This window comes from Rhinatrema bivittatum, chromosome 3 (genome assembly GCF_901001135.1).
Source record: "Rhinatrema bivittatum chromosome 3, aRhiBiv1.1, whole genome shotgun sequence".
Lineage (NCBI taxonomy): Eukaryota > Metazoa > Chordata > Amphibia > Gymnophiona > Rhinatrematidae > Rhinatrema > Rhinatrema bivittatum.
In genome coordinates this window covers 291,433,864-291,450,272 of record NC_042617.1, presented here as the reverse complement: position 1 = coordinate 291,450,272, position 16,409 = coordinate 291,433,864, and the positions used below count along the sequence as shown (strand labels likewise).

Sequence of the window (16,409 nt, the reverse complement as noted above, 5' to 3'; positions counted from 1 at the left end):
GAAGTAGTAGCAAAAGCTAGAAATACCTGTTCCTGAACCATACCCAGATCAGTCCAGACCGGTGGGTTTATGCATCCCTACCAGCAGATGGAGGCAGAGAACACAACTTTGAGGCAATGCTACATAACCGAGCGTGCCACCTGCCGTCTCTCAGTATTTCTGTCTCCAGCAGATGGTAGAGGTGCAAACCTGCAGTCCTGACAGATCTGGAGTTGGAAAGTTGGAGCTGCTCCTCGTGGTGCCAGGTTCCTAAGTGGGCCATCCCTCGAATTGAGCCAGGCAAACTGGGGGGGTTTGATACTCCTGGCTGTAGCTGACCGCTGATTCTGGGGCCCCTGATAGCTAGGGGACTGGCTCCATCTCCGTGCCCAGAGGTCCTCTCCTGCCCACCACTGGTACCCTCAGGTACCTCCCTTTTTGTTGCCTTATTTTGTTAGTAAAGATTTTTGTTAAAAAAAAAAGTTCATTTTTTGTTTTGCTTGTTGAGGGACAGCCAGAAGATTCAGCCTACAGTGCAGGGCCGGGGCAGTCGACAGTGGTGAGGGCCGTGTCAGTGAGGGAGTGGGAGTGGTGACTGCCAGCATTCTTGGGGAGGGGGTTCCCGACAGGGGCCTGATCGTGCCAGCATGCAGCAGCTCAATTTCACTCCGGGCGGCCGTTTCCCTTTTTAGCCCACCCGTGTGTTCCTGCCTCCATTCCGACTGCGTGGTGCTGAGGGTTTCCCTGCTGGGGATTTTCCTTGTGGCCTGCCGCGATTTTGAGCTCTTCAGAGCTGTCTCGCGTACTCGCTGTTCCCACGACTGCCAACCTTCCTGCCAACTGATGGGGTTCACATGGCGACGCAGCCTCGTTTGCCCATGTGGTGTGGCCTATCTCTGAGCGGGGGCGCTAGAATGTAGCAGATGACAGAGAAACCGCATGTTGAGGCCTGGAAGGCCTGCGGTACCTGGTCAGCCCACCTTAACTCCCTTTCCCTGTGCACTGGCTGTGCTACGGGGGACAGAGGGACCCTCCAGCAAGGGTCCTAAGGCCCAGAGAGGGCCTCTCGGTCTGCGGGGACCGTGGTGGGGGCCAAGGTGACGACCTCTGTCCTTGCTGCTCCCAAGGGGGATTGCAGTCGAGGGGTCTCCAACCGGCCATGAGTCTGGTGACTCTCCTCCACCTCTCTTTTCTGCGGCGCAGGTTCGTGAGCATGGTGTTGAGGAGGGGGCGGTCTCTGAGCCCAGCAGCCCTGAATGGGTTTTTGAGGGGGTTTTCTCCAGAATTTGTTTTGCTTATGCATGAGGCCTTTCTAGCAAGGAAGGCAGCTAAGTGGAGTCCCAAGGAGAGATCTTCTGGGCCATCCAAAAGATCTCGAGTGTTCTCAGGGGCATCCTCGGGGAGACCGGATAGGCATCGTGGGTTGCGTACCGCACGTATGGAACGGGACCCAAGAGATCTGGAGGACTCTGATGATCCACAAGACAATGGGGCGTCCTCTCCAGCTGCGTATCTGGAGGGGGACCTGGATGAAGAGCAGATTCCTGACTCGGATGGAAGCAAGGATGAACCAGACCTCACAGAAGCAGCCAGAGCGGATGGTGATGACCCCCGGGTGGTGCGCTTGTTTAAAAAGCAGGAGCTCCGGCCACCTATTCCTCAGGTGTTGGAGGAATTGAGAGTCTGACAACATGGGTGTTAACCTGATTCTTGATGGTCTGTGGGGTCCTCCCAGTGCCATTCCCATTCCAAAAAAGATTCAGAAACTCATTAGTCTGAAGTGGGACTCCCCAGAAGTGAGCTTGAAGGTAGGAAGGGCCATGGCGAAGCTGTATACCTTGTTGGGAAAAGCACCTGGATCGCCTTAAAACACTTACGGTCAATGTGGCGGTAGCAGCGGCGACCAAGAAGACTACAATTCTGATGGTGGGGGCAGCTGTCCTCAAGGATATCCAGGATCGTAAGCTGGAGGTTCAATTGAAGCGCATGTTTGAGGTGTCAGTGTTGAGTCTCCGGGCGGCAGTGTGTGCCAGTTTGATGCAGAGTGCTTGCTTATGCTGGATCCAGAAGCCACAGGAGCAGGCGTCTCCAGGTAGGCTGTCCCCGCACACAAGCGGCCTGTCAGGCCACCCCCGTCTCCAATGTGGCAGATGCTTTGTATGATCTGGTGCGCACTACAGCTAGGAGTATGGTCTAGGTGGTGGCGGCGCAGCGACTTTTATGGCTGCGCAATTGGTCAGCAGGCGTGTGGTCTAAAACTCAGTTCTGTAACTTTCCCTTTTTTTTTTATTTTCTATTTATCAGTTTACAAATACATTCAAGCAATTTACTTGAACAGAAATACATGTTTGGTAGAACTTACAATATATGTTTTCAAATTCAGAAAGAAAAAGGTGTAGTCTCATCTTAATTCATCAAACAGAACGCTCCCTTAATTAATCAAACCCAACATTCCCTCGCCAGCCCCAAAATTTGGAACACACTCCCGACCGAACTAAGGACGCAACCCAACCTAAAAGAATTCAAGAAATATCTAAAAACCTGGCTGTTCACCAAGGCTTACAAAGACAGCCTAGAACAACACAACAGCCCCATCACAACTGACCTCCTAACCAGAAATAAACATGACCACATCACCCTGACAACATAACTACTTGAACACTCAGTTTTACTACCGTAAACTGTAAACCTTTCCACTCCAATTATCTACCACTTATGATTACCCGCTAACCCCATGAATGCTACCTCGATATATTCCATTACCTAACTTTCTGATACCTTCCTCTAAATATATCTGCTCCCATATTTACTTCGCAATCTTCTATAACCTTGATCTTTGTATTTCCCATGTAAATTGTCTGTCTCGGATCGAAACTTGTAAACCGCTGTGATGGCGAAACCGAACGACGGTATATAAAAATCGATAAATAAATAAAATAAAAAAAATACACCATATTTATAGGCTACCAAGCACATACCTTAGCTCTCAAATAGGGTCCAAAATTTACTCAACTTTAAGGAATTATTCTTAAACAACAAATATAACACGGGGTGCAGTTTTAACTTTAAGATAGAACAGAAGTTACATCTTATGAGGCTAACAAGTCACTGGAGAAGAAGAGACCACAACATTCTTTTTACTTGATATAAAAGAGGTAAGCTGGGGTGGCTGAAAAAATATATAGGAATTGCCTTAGTGCTTTACCAAGCATTTACAAGGCAATTTTAATAAAAATAAACATCCCAGCTCCAAAACCTGGGGTTTCAGCATAAGGAATTGCTGACGTCTCTTCTGCGTTACCCTCGAGAGGTCAGGAAAAATCTGAACTTTAAAACCAAGAAAAGATATTGGTGAGAGATGATTTAAACCAAAGGAGGGGGTTCCATGTGGTCTTCTACATGGAACAAAAACCTTACTGAGGTTGAAATATTCAGCATCAGCAAGCAATATTTAATCAGCCATAATGAGTGGGTGATGCCACAACAGGGACCCAGCTTTCAGAGTTCAGAAGACTTGCTGAGCATGCGTGCAAGTTCCCATGTGTGTTCGCTGCCTTGTGAGCCCCTCAGTCCTCCTTCAGCTGAGCTACTGCACAGATTTCCACTTTCTCAATTTTCGCCTATATTTTTTCTTGAATTTGCAAGTTTGCAATTTTTTCTTAATCACTGCCTTGGCAGCCTCTCAAAAAAAACTTTTAAGTTCTACCAAAGAAAAAGAGTAAATGGAGAAATCCAAAATGATGAAACCCTTGAGGGGGTTCAAGTCATATGGATGTGGGCATTGTATGATCATTATGGACTCCTACATCATTTGCTTCCCCTGCTTAGGCCCAGACCACAATGGTCCAGATTACCCTAAATTGATGAGGGATGTCTCTGCATGTGCTTCAGATCTGCGCCTGGAAGATGGAAAACTTGTAGAAGTCTGCCTTGAATAAGGCTCTGAAGCTTTGGCATGAAGACGGACAGCAAAGCCATTCCTCTTCCCAGGATGTCTCTTTGAATTTCCAGCTAGAGATTGCTATGGGAGTCTGCCTTCCCTCCTTCCTGCAAGGCTACTGGGAAGGGTCCTTTACTACTGGCACCAGCTTCTGGATCTGCCAGAGGTCATGGTCTGAGCTTGATGCTGGATGAGACACTGAGAAGAGCGCCTAAGCTGCGTGATGGATCCCCTCCAAGGTCATCTCCCTTATAGCCTAGAAAAGTGTCTTTGGTCTCCTCCTAGAGGAGACCTTCAGTGCAGATAACATCATCTTCCACGGTGCAGAGGATCTTCCCAGATGCTCAGTCCTGGTGCCATGAAGGGTGCTTTTGTTGATATCTGTGTGGAGCATGCTGGCACAGGCCAGGGTTCAGTCAGTTCCCTCATTGTGCCATACCTCGGCACAGGCCAACACACTGTCAGTGTCCTTGGCGTAAAGAGAGGTAGTACCGGCACTAGTGATGTGGCCTGACTCCAGCCAGCAGAGTCCTATCAGCACAACTGATAGTGTGTCTGCATCAAGTGTGTCCTGGGCCCCAGTGCCTGCTCCACCAAACTCCTAATGGCTGCCTGCCACTGTGAAGCTCCAGTGAGGACAAACCGGCTTGGGTATTAGAGAAGGATGAGTCCCTGCCTGCTGCAGCACAGAGGGACCCCCTCCACAGATGGAGATCCAGTTCTCTGAGCTGGTGAGGGCCAGAGAAGGGTGGAGGAGCCTCTCCTGTCCAGGATGGAGGAGGGAGGCACTATTAAAAAAAAGAAAAGGGAAATAAAAAGCCTTCCTTTTCAGGGGAGGGGGAAGTGGTGCTTGAAACTGGTGTAAGCAAGCTTAGGGACCTTATATTGGTGGGCTGTGTACTCACAAAAAAGACCAAACTCTTCAAACAGCCAAGCTTTTTTTTTCTTTCCCTGGCTTAATACTTTATTAATTTCTGCTTGCTTTTTTGAAATAGTGCTGCTAATCACAAATTGTCTTTCTTCCCTGTACTAATCTTGTGCTAAACAATAGAAGTATTTATAGGTTTGGAATTTTCTGGCTGCCTACCCATTTTTTATTTATTTATTTTTTTTTAACTTTGAATTAAGCGCTTTTGAAATACTTTTGTTCTCCTCTTAGTTAAAATATTAAATGCATTAGAAAAGATATTGCTGTGTTCATGTAGAATCTGCTTTAGGGAAACTGTGTGTTGTTTCTTGGGCTCTGCTAATAAATTAAATAGTGGTTGCTTTCACGGATTTAACATTGAAAAATATCTTTGTGCCCCACCAATTTAGTCTGAAGGACATTGCCACTAAAAATCCCTCCCACCCACCCCATAGATTGTTTTTCTTATATAGTCTTCCTAGACACAGAACCAGTATTCCTAATCATTTTTAAGTGTTTATGAAAAAAGAAATACCTTTAATTTATTTTGGAATAAACTATCTGCAGCATATCTACCTTTCAATCAGGCCGATTCAGTAAAAACGCGGGAGAGCGGACGAACGCCCGCTCTCCCGCTGCGTGCAATACAGTATGCAAATGAGGTGGTGCGGTAGAATCGGGCAAAAGGAGGCGCTAGGGACACTAGCGCGTCCCTAGCGCCTCCTTTTAGCCCAGAGCGGCGGCTGTCAGCGGGTTTGACAGCCGACGTTCAATTTTGCTGGCGTCGGTTCTCAAGCCCGCTGACAGCCACGGGCTCGGAAACCGGACGCCGGCAAAATTGAGCGTCCGGTTTTCGGCCCGCCAGCCGCGGGCTGAATTCAAATTTTTTTTTTTTTACTTTTTTTATTTTTCGGGACCTCCGACTTAATATCGCCATGATATTAAGTCGGAGGGTGCACAGAAAAGCCTGAATGCCATCAGCATAAATAAAGCACCTGAACCCTAAGCTTGAATCAATTCCAGCAGAGGTGCTAAAAACAAATTGAAAGCAGGATAAAATAGAGCTTTGGGGGACCCCAAAAGTCACAGTTTTCAATGAAGTTATTGGTCCCCCAGTTCACAAAGAAATGCCTGTCCTCTAGGAATGATCTGAACCATTTTTGGACCAGTCATGTAATTACTAGATCCTGTAGCCAAGACAAAAGAAATCTGTCATCAACTATATCCAGAGGCTGTGCCCCTATCAATTGAAACCAGAGGGAAATCTTTACCCTTATAAATATTCAGTCTGATTTTGAGTAAGACCTGTGACACAGACATCCCATTCCCCAAATGATACCCACCCAAAATGCCTTTATTGCCTTGAAAAATTGTAATGCTCTGGAAATGGAATCTGAAGTTTCAAAATCCTCAAAGCACCGTTAAAACATTTCCAAACAAAAGGCTGCTTCTACTGGGTGAGTCTATCAAAGACATTAACTTGGAGACACATTTTAAGGGGACTAGAAAAGTAAAATGTCTTCCAGGATCCTTAGATTTTAAGAAAAATCAGAGAAGAAAGTAGGGATTCTAAAGTTATAATCCACTTGGTGACTGATGGCTTGGCTAAAAATAACGTTAATGTAATTTGGAGAAGTTTCCAGAATCTAGGAAAAGGTTTAAACATACAGTAAAGAACCTTCTCAGAGCTATTGCCTGTTGAAGGAAAGGAAGAAGAGAAGCTAAATCAAATAACACACTTCAATACATAGCTCAAATGCTGGTTTAAGGAAGGTTTTAGGTGGCTGGGGCCGTATATGGAACCACAAAAGATTATACTGTGGTAATGGCCTACAACTTTCCGTGGAGAGAAGAAAGATCTTGAAAGAAATTCAGAACATACATTGGCAAATGTTTAAACTGGAGGATGGGATGGCAGTTGGAAGTGGGATACATTCAGGATGTCGACCCCCAACAAACGTGTCAAGATATAATGGAAAAATGACGAGAGAGAATCTTCACGCAGCAGCAGGGTAGGAGAGAAGATTGGTTATGAAGCTATATGAAATTTAAGCAAGCAAAAGAGAAATGTCTGGAAAACAGTAAGCACAAACGCACCCAATCTAAGCAATAAGGTTCCAGATCTGCAAGCGCTAATGGTGGAGGCAGACTTAGATATTGCTGCCATTACAGAGACATGGTTCAGCGAATCCCATGAATGGAAGATGGCCAAACCGGGCTATAATCTATTTAGGAAGGAAAGAGATGGCAGAAAGGGATGATGAGAAGTACTTGCTGTCAAAAATAATATTAAAGCAATTGAAATGAGAGCATGGTGAAAGGAGGAGGTACTGTGGACCATCTTAGAAAGAGGTGATGGCACATCCATCCACACCAGTGTGGTCTACAGATGTCCAGCAGAGGAATTGGAGATCTGGCTAAAGACATAAAAAAGGTAGGAGAGAAGGGAAAGGTATTATTGGTAGGAGACTTTAACCTGCTAGATGTTGTTTGGATAAGGATTTTCCTTTTTTATTTATTTATTTATTTATTTATTTATTTATTTATTTAAGTTTTTTATATACCAACATTCAAGACGATAGTCCCATCATGCTGGTTCACAAGAAACAGGAGTGCAAATTAAAATAAACTTAACAACTTGAACAATAGTGCAGAAAAAGCAGTTACATGTAACAAGGAAATATAGAACTTGGAGTAAGAAGGAAAATGCAGATCAGATAATTACATATAATAACATTGTAAGAGGTGGCTATTAATGGTATTGCTAGCGAAGTGTGTTGATTGATGGGAGTTAAGTAATGTTGGAGTTAGGAAAGGCCTGCGTGAATTTTTTATTGGGAAATTCAGTGTTATAACAAAAAAAAAAAAAATCAATGGGGAACTGATCTTTCGACTGAAAATGGAGCTCTCTAAGATTGGAGTATCCGGTCTCCAGAAGCGACTGGAAATAGAGACATTGAGGATCCTCTACAGAGGACTCTGCTCAGGCAGTCAGTGATAGGACCTAGAAGGGGAGGAGTAATATTGGACCTGCCACTTACAAACAGCAACAATGGTCGTCTCCACTTTGGCCATTATATCACACCATACCACAGATGATACGGTGTAATATAATGGCCAAAGCAGAGAGAAGTCACAGTTCTGAAATCCAGCTCAAAGTCCTGGATTTCAAAAATGCCAACTTTGTTCAGCTGGCAAAGTATCTTAACAAACAGATGGGAGGATATAGCTGTCGTGGAAGATAAGGAGCTATAATAAGGCAACAAATATTTGTGCAAGGAAGGTAAATAAAAGCAAGAAGACAAGGAAACCAAAGAGGTGGCTGAAAAGATAAAGGCCAAAAGATTAGCATTCAGAAAGTACAATGGATCTCAAAAAAGATAAATACAAGGAAGAATGTTTGACAAAGCTTGAAAGAGATGAATCAGGTTGTCAAGAGCACGAGTGGAAGAAAAGTTTGCTAAAAAGACAAAACAAGGTGATAAAACTTTTTTCAGGTATATTGGAGAAAGGAAGAAGGCCAGAGATGAATAATAAGATTAAAAAGTGATGGGAAGCAAAGTGCGACGAGGGACAATACTTAAATACTTTATTTCAGTGTTCACTGACGAAGACCTTGGAGAAGGACCACTGATGGTTTGCAAAGGTAGGGATGGGAGTGGAGTAGATTCCACATCATTCCTGGAAGGGGATGTTTGTATAGAACTTGAGAAACTAAAGGTGGACAAAGCCATGGGGCTAGATGAGGTATATTCAAGAATACAGAGAGAGCTCAGAGATGTTCTGGCGGGTCTACTGAAGGACTTGTTCAGTAAGACCACATGTGATGGGAGTGGTTCCATGAGATTGGAGAAGGGAGGTGCCTGTCATTCCTTTTTGCAAAAATAGTAACAGAGGAAGTTACAAACTACAGACCAGAAATTAATAGAGACCATTACTGAAGGCAAAGATAGTAAATTACCTACAATCTAGTGGGTTGCAAGATCCCAGACAGCATGGGTTTACCAGAAGTAGAGTGTGTTTAAACAAATCTGATGGAGAAGGTACAGAGAAGGGCTACCAAAATAAGGGGAATGGAACAGCTCCCCTATGAGGAAAGACTAAAGAGGTTAGGACTTTTCAGCTTGGAGAAGAGACAGCGGAGGGGGGATATGATAGAGGTGTTTAAAATCATGAGAGGTCTAGAACGGGTAGATGTGAATCGGTTGTTTACTCTTTCGGATGGTAGAAAGACTAGGGGGCACTCCATGAAGTTAGCATGGGGCACATTTAAAACTAATCAGAGAAAGTTCTTTTTAACTCAAGGCACAATTAAACTCTGGAATTTGTTGCCAGAGGATGTGGTTAGTGCAGTTAGTATAGCTGTGTTTAAAAAAGGATTGGATAAGTTCTTGGAGGAGAAGTCCATTACCTGCTATTAAGTTCACTTAGAGAATAGCCACTGCTATTAGCAATGGTAACATGGAATAGACTTAGTTTTTGGGTACTTGCCAGGTTCTTATGGCCTGGATTGGCCACTGTTGGAAACAGGATGCTGGGCTTGATGGACCCTTGGTCTGACCCAGTATGGCATTTTCTTATGTTCTTATGTTCTTATTTTTTTTTCAGTTGAGTGACTAAAAAATTAGATCAAGGATAAGCACTGGATGTGGTTTACTTAGTTAACTGTTAGTTAATTTGCTTAGTTAACTGTTAAACATGCTGTTTGTTCTTTTTTTTTCTTTTATTATTTTTGCTCCGTTTAATATTTGATTGTAAAGCCTGTTGCTGCATTACTGTTTGCTGTAAACCGAGGTGATGTGCTGCACGTGCCGCGGTATATAAAAAATCTCTAAATAAACTTGGATTTCAGCAAAGCTTTTGGGTTCATCGGTGGTGGACTGGATTGAAAATTGGCTGAGTGATGGACAAAAGAGGGTAGTGGTAAATAGAAGTCACTCAGGGGAGGGAGAGGTGATTAATGGATTGTTTCGGGATCAGTTCTTGGGCTGGTTTCCTTCAATAATCTTTGTGAGTGACATTGCAGAAGGGTTAGAAAGTGTTTGCAGACAACACAAAGATATGCAATAGAGTGGACGTGTCTGAGGGAGGAGACAGTATGTGAGGTGACCTAAAAAAGCTTGAAGAATGGTCAAAGGTTTGACAGCTAAAATTCAATGCAAAAATAGTGTAGGGTCATGCATTTGAGAAGGAAAAATCCAAAGGAGCTGTTTACAGTGGGGGAGGGGGAGGAGATGGTGTCTAATGGTATCAAGGGGGCAAAACTGTGTGGCAAGGCAGTGGTTGGAGCCAGAGGGTTGCAGAGCTGCTTAGAGACTTATAACCAGTAGAAAAATGGAGGTGATGATGCCCCTGCACAAATCACTGGTGTCATTTCACCTGGAGTACTGTATTCAGTTTTGGAGGCCATATCTCAAAAAAGGATAACTAGGCTAGAGGCTGTCCAGAAAGAGGCAACCAAATGGTGTGGGGGGGCTGCACCAAAAGACAAATGACATCAGGACCTGAACTGGGATATGGTAGACATTTCGAGATCCAAATTCAGACATGGTCTGAATAGCAAAGTTAGCTGGATAAACTTATTTGGCTAACTTTGGAGGTCTGTTTAATAGTGCAGCCAAAGTATTGAATATAGCCAATTATCTTAAAGTTAGCTAGATAACTTCAGGACATCTCTTTGACCTGACCAGACTAAGCCGGCTAACTCAGTTCCTCCCAGTTACGCCCCTAACTTAACCGGCTAAATTCTAACCTCCTAACTTATAGCCGGCTAGAATTTAGCTAAATGCTTTTGAATATGGACCTATTAACTACCTAAAGATATTAATGCACCATTGCACCTTTTTCAGTGGAAAGGAAGCTGTAAAACTAAGGGTCAGTCTGAAGCCACAAGGAAGTAGGCAGAGCCATAATCAGAAAATATTTTTTCACAGAGGGGTTGCGGACACATGGATTGCGGTGAGAATCTCCTGCATCCTAATCTTTCATCTTTGGCAAATGGCTTAAATATTGAAAGTCAGCTAGTGTCTTTTATACAGATGTCTACAGAGGTAAAAAAAAAAAGTTCTTGCTTCAAAGAATTACTCCACCAGAAGATCTTACAATATTAAATAGAAAAGGACTCTTTTTATTTTGTTTTGTTTTCACTTCAGTATCTTCTAAACCTATGTGACTTTGGTCTGAAAACCAACTCTTGTCAAGAGTCCGCCTCACTGCTATAGCAGCATACCATGAGAATTGTGATGGTGCCTCTGTCTCACTTGCCTACAGTTGCCAGATTTATAAAAGGCCTCATGACTCTCAAACTCTGATAAAAGATTCACCCATTCTTGGGATATGAATGCAGTCCTCACTCAGCTTATGAAGTCTCCATTTGAACTTTGGCATTAGCAGATCTAAAATTCCTATCCTGGAAAGTTCCATGTGTAATACCAGTTATTTCTGAGTAAGTGAACTGCATATGTTTCCTTTACTCAAATCTACCCCTGGTTTTGAAGATGTATCCTAAATTTCTTCCCAAAAGCAGTCTCTTGGTTTCACTGAAATCAATCCGTTGGTTTGCCATTATTCTTTCCCATAAAGGCAAACAAATTCTTCATTCGTTAGACTGTAGAACAGCTTTTCTATTCTATTTAGACAGAACAGAGTCTTACAGAAAGTCCTCACAATTCTTTATTTCTTTTAACATTTAAGCAAGGAGTATCTGTTACAAAAAAAAACAAAAAACCCTCTGTTGACTTTGATATCTAGATTCTAGCACTGATGCAAACGGAACCACATCTTCAAAATAAAGTGAAAGCTCATCCAGATAGAGCTGCAGCTTCCTTATGCATCTTCACTCCACTTTCATAGGCAGTATCCTCAAAGCTGCCACTTGGTATTCATACATAATTTTACAGCATATTACTGCCTAGAGAACAATTCCAGTCAAAACAGCATTTTTGGTCAGGCAATCCTAAAAAGCTTCTTTACCTAATCCCTTCTAGCCTCGAGCAATATTCCAGGCTGCAACAACACAGCTAAGATTCACAAATATCAAATGCAAAACTCAGCTTGGGGGGTGTCCACTTGTGTGGTTGATTTTTCTCCTGCTTGTCTGTGGGGAAAAAACAAAGTTGTTCGCCTGTAACAGGATAAATCGCAGCCACGCAGTCCCTCCTGCTGCCTCTGAGATTTGCAGATCAGCTTGCTATAAAGACTGAGGAGGCTTGAAGTGTTTTTTTTTTCTTGGTTTTTCTGAGCTCAGAGAGAGCCTTTCCATCCTAGTGCTGTCAGGATGACATCACCCCCATGACTTTAGCTGATTTTTACTGTTGTCTATGGCAAACTCCTGTTACAGGTAAACAACTTTGTTTTATAATCCCTTCACATTTATTAATGCTGTTTGACCTTCCCCTTCTGTAGATACCAAACGCACTTAATTTAAGGTTTCGCTGATCCCTCCCTCCCCCCTCCTCGTCACAAATCCCACTCTCTCTCTCTCCCTTTATTTTAGCTCTCCCTTATATATCTAAAGAAGGATTTATCTCTATTTTATTGATTGGGCAGTTTTCTCCTCCTCTTGGGCCTTTGCTCTTCTTACACACAAAATATGTTTAAAGCCGTTCTTCAAACTTTATTTCAGCGGACATTTGAATAATACATGCTCGATACATTGATTACCCTCTACTCCTGCAGGACTTGGTGCTCGCAGTCTCCTCTTCTTGGCTTTCTGTTTTATGAGGTTTGTGACACTGCCCCCAGCTTGAGTGTTGCACCTTGGGAAATCCAAGCGCTACTCTCAGAGATGTATTGATTGTCTGGCAGCTGAGATCGAACCATCTCTGCATGTGTTAGTATATGTTTAAGTCTCTTCAGTAAGCAGACACAGACCCTGGCATGGACCTTTGTGTTATGTTGGGCTCAAGAGATATCTGGAGATGGGGAAAAGGTTCTGTAGTGACACAGTAAGCAAAGGACAACTGGGCATATTGGGTGGGCCAAAGGGTCCTTATCTGTTAACAACTAATTTTTCTGTTTGTTCCTTCCAGATGATACAGAACTTTCAAGATGAATCATGCTTTGTTCTGGACACAATGAAAGGTAACAAAATGGATGCAAGTTGCAATGATACTTTGATTGTAGGCATTAGATATATCAAAACGGGTTCCCATGAGTGATTAAATATTGAAAGCAATAAATAGCCAAGCTAGGCCTCTGCTCTGTGGGTTGGCCAGGGCTGGGGATGCTGCGGAGACTGTGACAGCCCCTTGGGCTCACTGGCAATGCCTTACAGCCAAACTTGAAAGCCACAGTTTGCCTCCCTCTCCCCACTTCTGAGGATTGTCACTGCAGTGGGCTGACGCAGGAGAACCTTGTCTCGAAGTCCTTTTCGAAGTATTTAAAATTGTTCTGTTTAATCAGGCCTTTGAGGGGCTGGATCAGAGGTAACTGGGAGGTTATGTATCAGGAAATTAGCAAATCCAGCAAGCACCTGGACATTGACACTGGGGGAAGTAGTAACAGCTTAATTTGTGTCAATAAAGGGTCAATGTAATCTATGGATGCTTTAATTGTGATTCACCTAGGACTATAAATGCTGTTTAAATAAATAAAACAAGGGGAAAAATTCCCAGATGCAGATGAAAACTCATGATGCCATAGCAAAATGGAGTCTGGTTCCAGTTGAGCTGTGAGCCCTGGGGGGGGGGGTTAAAAGATATAGACAGGCTTTAAACATAAAAATTCCATCTGCTGAAGAACAAAATTCATTTACCTGTTCCCTGAGGAGAAGGTAGAGCCTAGTGATTAAAGCAATGGGTTGGGAAGCAAGGAAAACCAAGGTTCAAATCCCATGTCCTCTGCTGTTACCTTAGGGTGCCCACTTACCCTTTTGGGGCAGGGACTTGTTGGAAAAGGTTGGCTAAGCTCCAAAATCAGGGGCATATAGCAGTTGTCATCGTCTGGTTGACACTGTGCTGAGGACTTGTATAAACAACCCTTAAAAACCATTAGAAAACCATGAGTCCTTTGACTTACAGGCGACATCTAGTGGTGAAAGCACAATCTGCAAGTCAGGAAGACTGGGATGCGAGTTAAAATTCTGTATGTCACAGACTCCAGCATACCCTTGAGCACATCACATTTACCTCTCTGAGTTGGTTCTAATCGTTTGCTTTTCCATTAAAACTCTGTGTGACTTTGGGCACATCGTATCCTCTTCCTGCACTTGTTCTTTGTCCCTTCTGATAAATTTTATGCAAACCAAATGCCAAAAATATACTGCCAGATTATGCACTCTAGATGTGGCTGCATGTGTGTTTGAGACGTTATATTCTAAAGCGCAGCAGTGGGACCTATTTGGTGTTGTATAAAACCAAAGTGTTGTTTTCTTACCGTAAGAAATTTAGAATTGTTTCAACTGTATTCTTCATCTTTTCTTTATTTTTTGATTACAGCAGAAACAAATGACAGCTATCACATCATCCTAAAGTAGAAGCATTGCCTGGAAGCTTGCTCCTCTCTCATGTGCTGTGTGTTCCTCTGTGACAAGGCCAAGGGTGGGGGGACATGTAGGTCCTTGGGAAGCTCTGTTTTAAAAAAGAAAAAAAAAATCAATTTAAAAAGCCATTGGAGCTCTTATATCCCTTTCCTTACTTCTCCCATCCTGGTGAATGCAGCTTTTTTTTCCTGGCAGTGCAAACAGACCTTCATGTGCTGCTCGTCCCAGCTGTTCGTGCCTACGTCAGTCTAACGTTGCCCTGTTTTATGTCCACTACGCCACACCAGCATATTTAACCTTCGAAAGTCTCTCTAAACCTCCCTTATGTATCCAGCAAAATCCCGGGAAAGTTTCCCTCTTCACCATAGCTCCAAGCAACCTTCAAGGATACACACAACCTACACATGGTCAACTGTGCGGTAAAACACAATCCACTCCCCTGCCCTTTACCAGCATGGCCAATGGTGCTCCGGCAGTTCTGCATTTCACCAAGTTTTGATCCTGTAATACAGGGTTTTGTTTTATATATGTTTTAAACCACAAATCTGTCTTAACCTCTGCTGACCCCTGCTCTCATCTGGAACAAAACATCTATGTATGTTTTATGAAGGTGGCCTGCTTTGTTAGAAGATTTTATTTGCACATGAACTGCCCGTGCACAAAATGGTTTTTTGTTTTTTTTTTATGCCAATTCCTGTCGAGTCCGTCCTCATCCATTTTTGACATACTGGTTTATTTCCATGCCCAGTTTGATCAGTGAGAGTTTCAAGCCCGTCGTTTTTAAAAGCTATGAGTTTTATTTTTTTACTTTTGTTCTATGTGCATCATTTTTTTTTAATGGAGAAAAAGCTGTTCACCACCAAAGTAATGCTTTACATGATAAAGAAGAGCTGTACAAAAAAAATCTGGAGTAAATGGGCATTGCAGTGCTGTTGAGGAAAAGACTGATGCAAACAAATCTGAAGGACTCTTTGTGCATAATCAGGTCTCTTGGAATGTCAGCCTCTCTTTTGTATATGTTTTTCTAGATTGTTGATAGATGGGGAGATTACTGTATTTGAGATTTTTTTTTGTTTTCTGTTTTTCACTATGCCACAACTGCGATAGTAAAGTGTACAGTATTGGCAACTGATTGACCTTACCTGTTGGAACACTAGTCTAACTTTTATTTTGTATTGATGTGTTTCTGGATGTGTACAAATTCTTTATAATTAAGCTAATGTGTTTGAAAACCTCTATCTATAATTTAAGACTGCAGTTGCTTTTTGTGATTTGAGTTAGGAATTGCTTTCTTTCTGTCACTCTTTCTGCATCTATCACTACTTCTACTACATAATATTTCTATAGTGCTACATACCATATGCAGCGCAGTACAAACACCCAACAAAGACAAACCCTGTTCAATAGAGCTTACAAGCTAATGACAAGTATACAGGACAAGAGACTTGGGCTATTTCATAAGGTAAGACAATCGTAAGAAAAAGAAAGTTAATGAGGCTAAAAGCAGCCAGTCAGGCCTAAGATTTAAAAAGAGCCTCAAAAAGGTGGGTCTTTAGATAGGATGTAATCATGGTGAGAGCATGACCAACGAGTTCAGGACGACTATTCCAACCTCATGGCACAGCCAGGTGCAAAGCATGGACTTGGAAATTGGTGGTAGAGGAGAAAGGCACAGATAGTGACTTGTCTGAGTGGAGTGCATGAGGAGAGGTGAAGAGAGGTAGTGAGGTGCTGCAGAGTAACGGCATTTGTAAGTGAGAAAGAGGAGCTTGAACTGCATGCGGGGGCGGCTAGGGAGCCAATGCAGTGACTTCACACTCACACCAAAATAACAAGAATTTAAGATTCTGACTATTGGCCCAAACTGTCAGTACTGTAAGCTGCTGTGACCAGTCTCAAAATCAGTAATGTCAAAAGATCATCTAGAATCATAGATGGGGCTAGGCTGGAACTCGGGGCCATCTAGAACAAGTTCTCAACTGTGGTCTTCAAGGAATATAACAGGCCTGCTTTTCAACTTGGTCCAACAACCAGGTTAATTTGCATTATTTTAGTTACTCTGAGAAATAGATTGGTTTGTGGTCTTCAAGGACAAGAATTGC

General features: G+C 43.0%; 1 protein-coding gene and 1 long non-coding RNA gene across 3 annotated transcripts in view; one reads left to right on the top strand and one right to left on the bottom strand.

Moving 5' to 3' along the window:
* Window positions 1-15,545, top strand: part of TFCP2 (transcription factor CP2) — a 114,574-nt gene extending 99,029 nt beyond the window's left edge. Inside the window, exons 14-15 of the mRNA XM_029594951.1 lie at window positions 12,857-12,908; window positions 14,264-15,545. Coding sequence (XP_029450811.1) covers window positions 12,857-12,908; window positions 14,264-14,301 — 90 coding nt within the window. The 3' untranslated portion in view covers window positions 14,302-15,545. The remainder of the gene's footprint in view (window positions 1-12,856; window positions 12,909-14,263) is intronic.
* Window positions 14,295-16,409, bottom strand: part of LOC115087579 — a 37,223-nt gene continuing 35,108 nt past the window's right edge. For both annotated transcript variants that reach the window (XR_003855544.1, XR_003855545.1), the window contains exon 5: window positions 14,295-14,395. This is a non-coding gene — a long non-coding RNA (uncharacterized LOC115087579). The remainder of the gene's footprint in view (window positions 14,396-16,409) is intronic.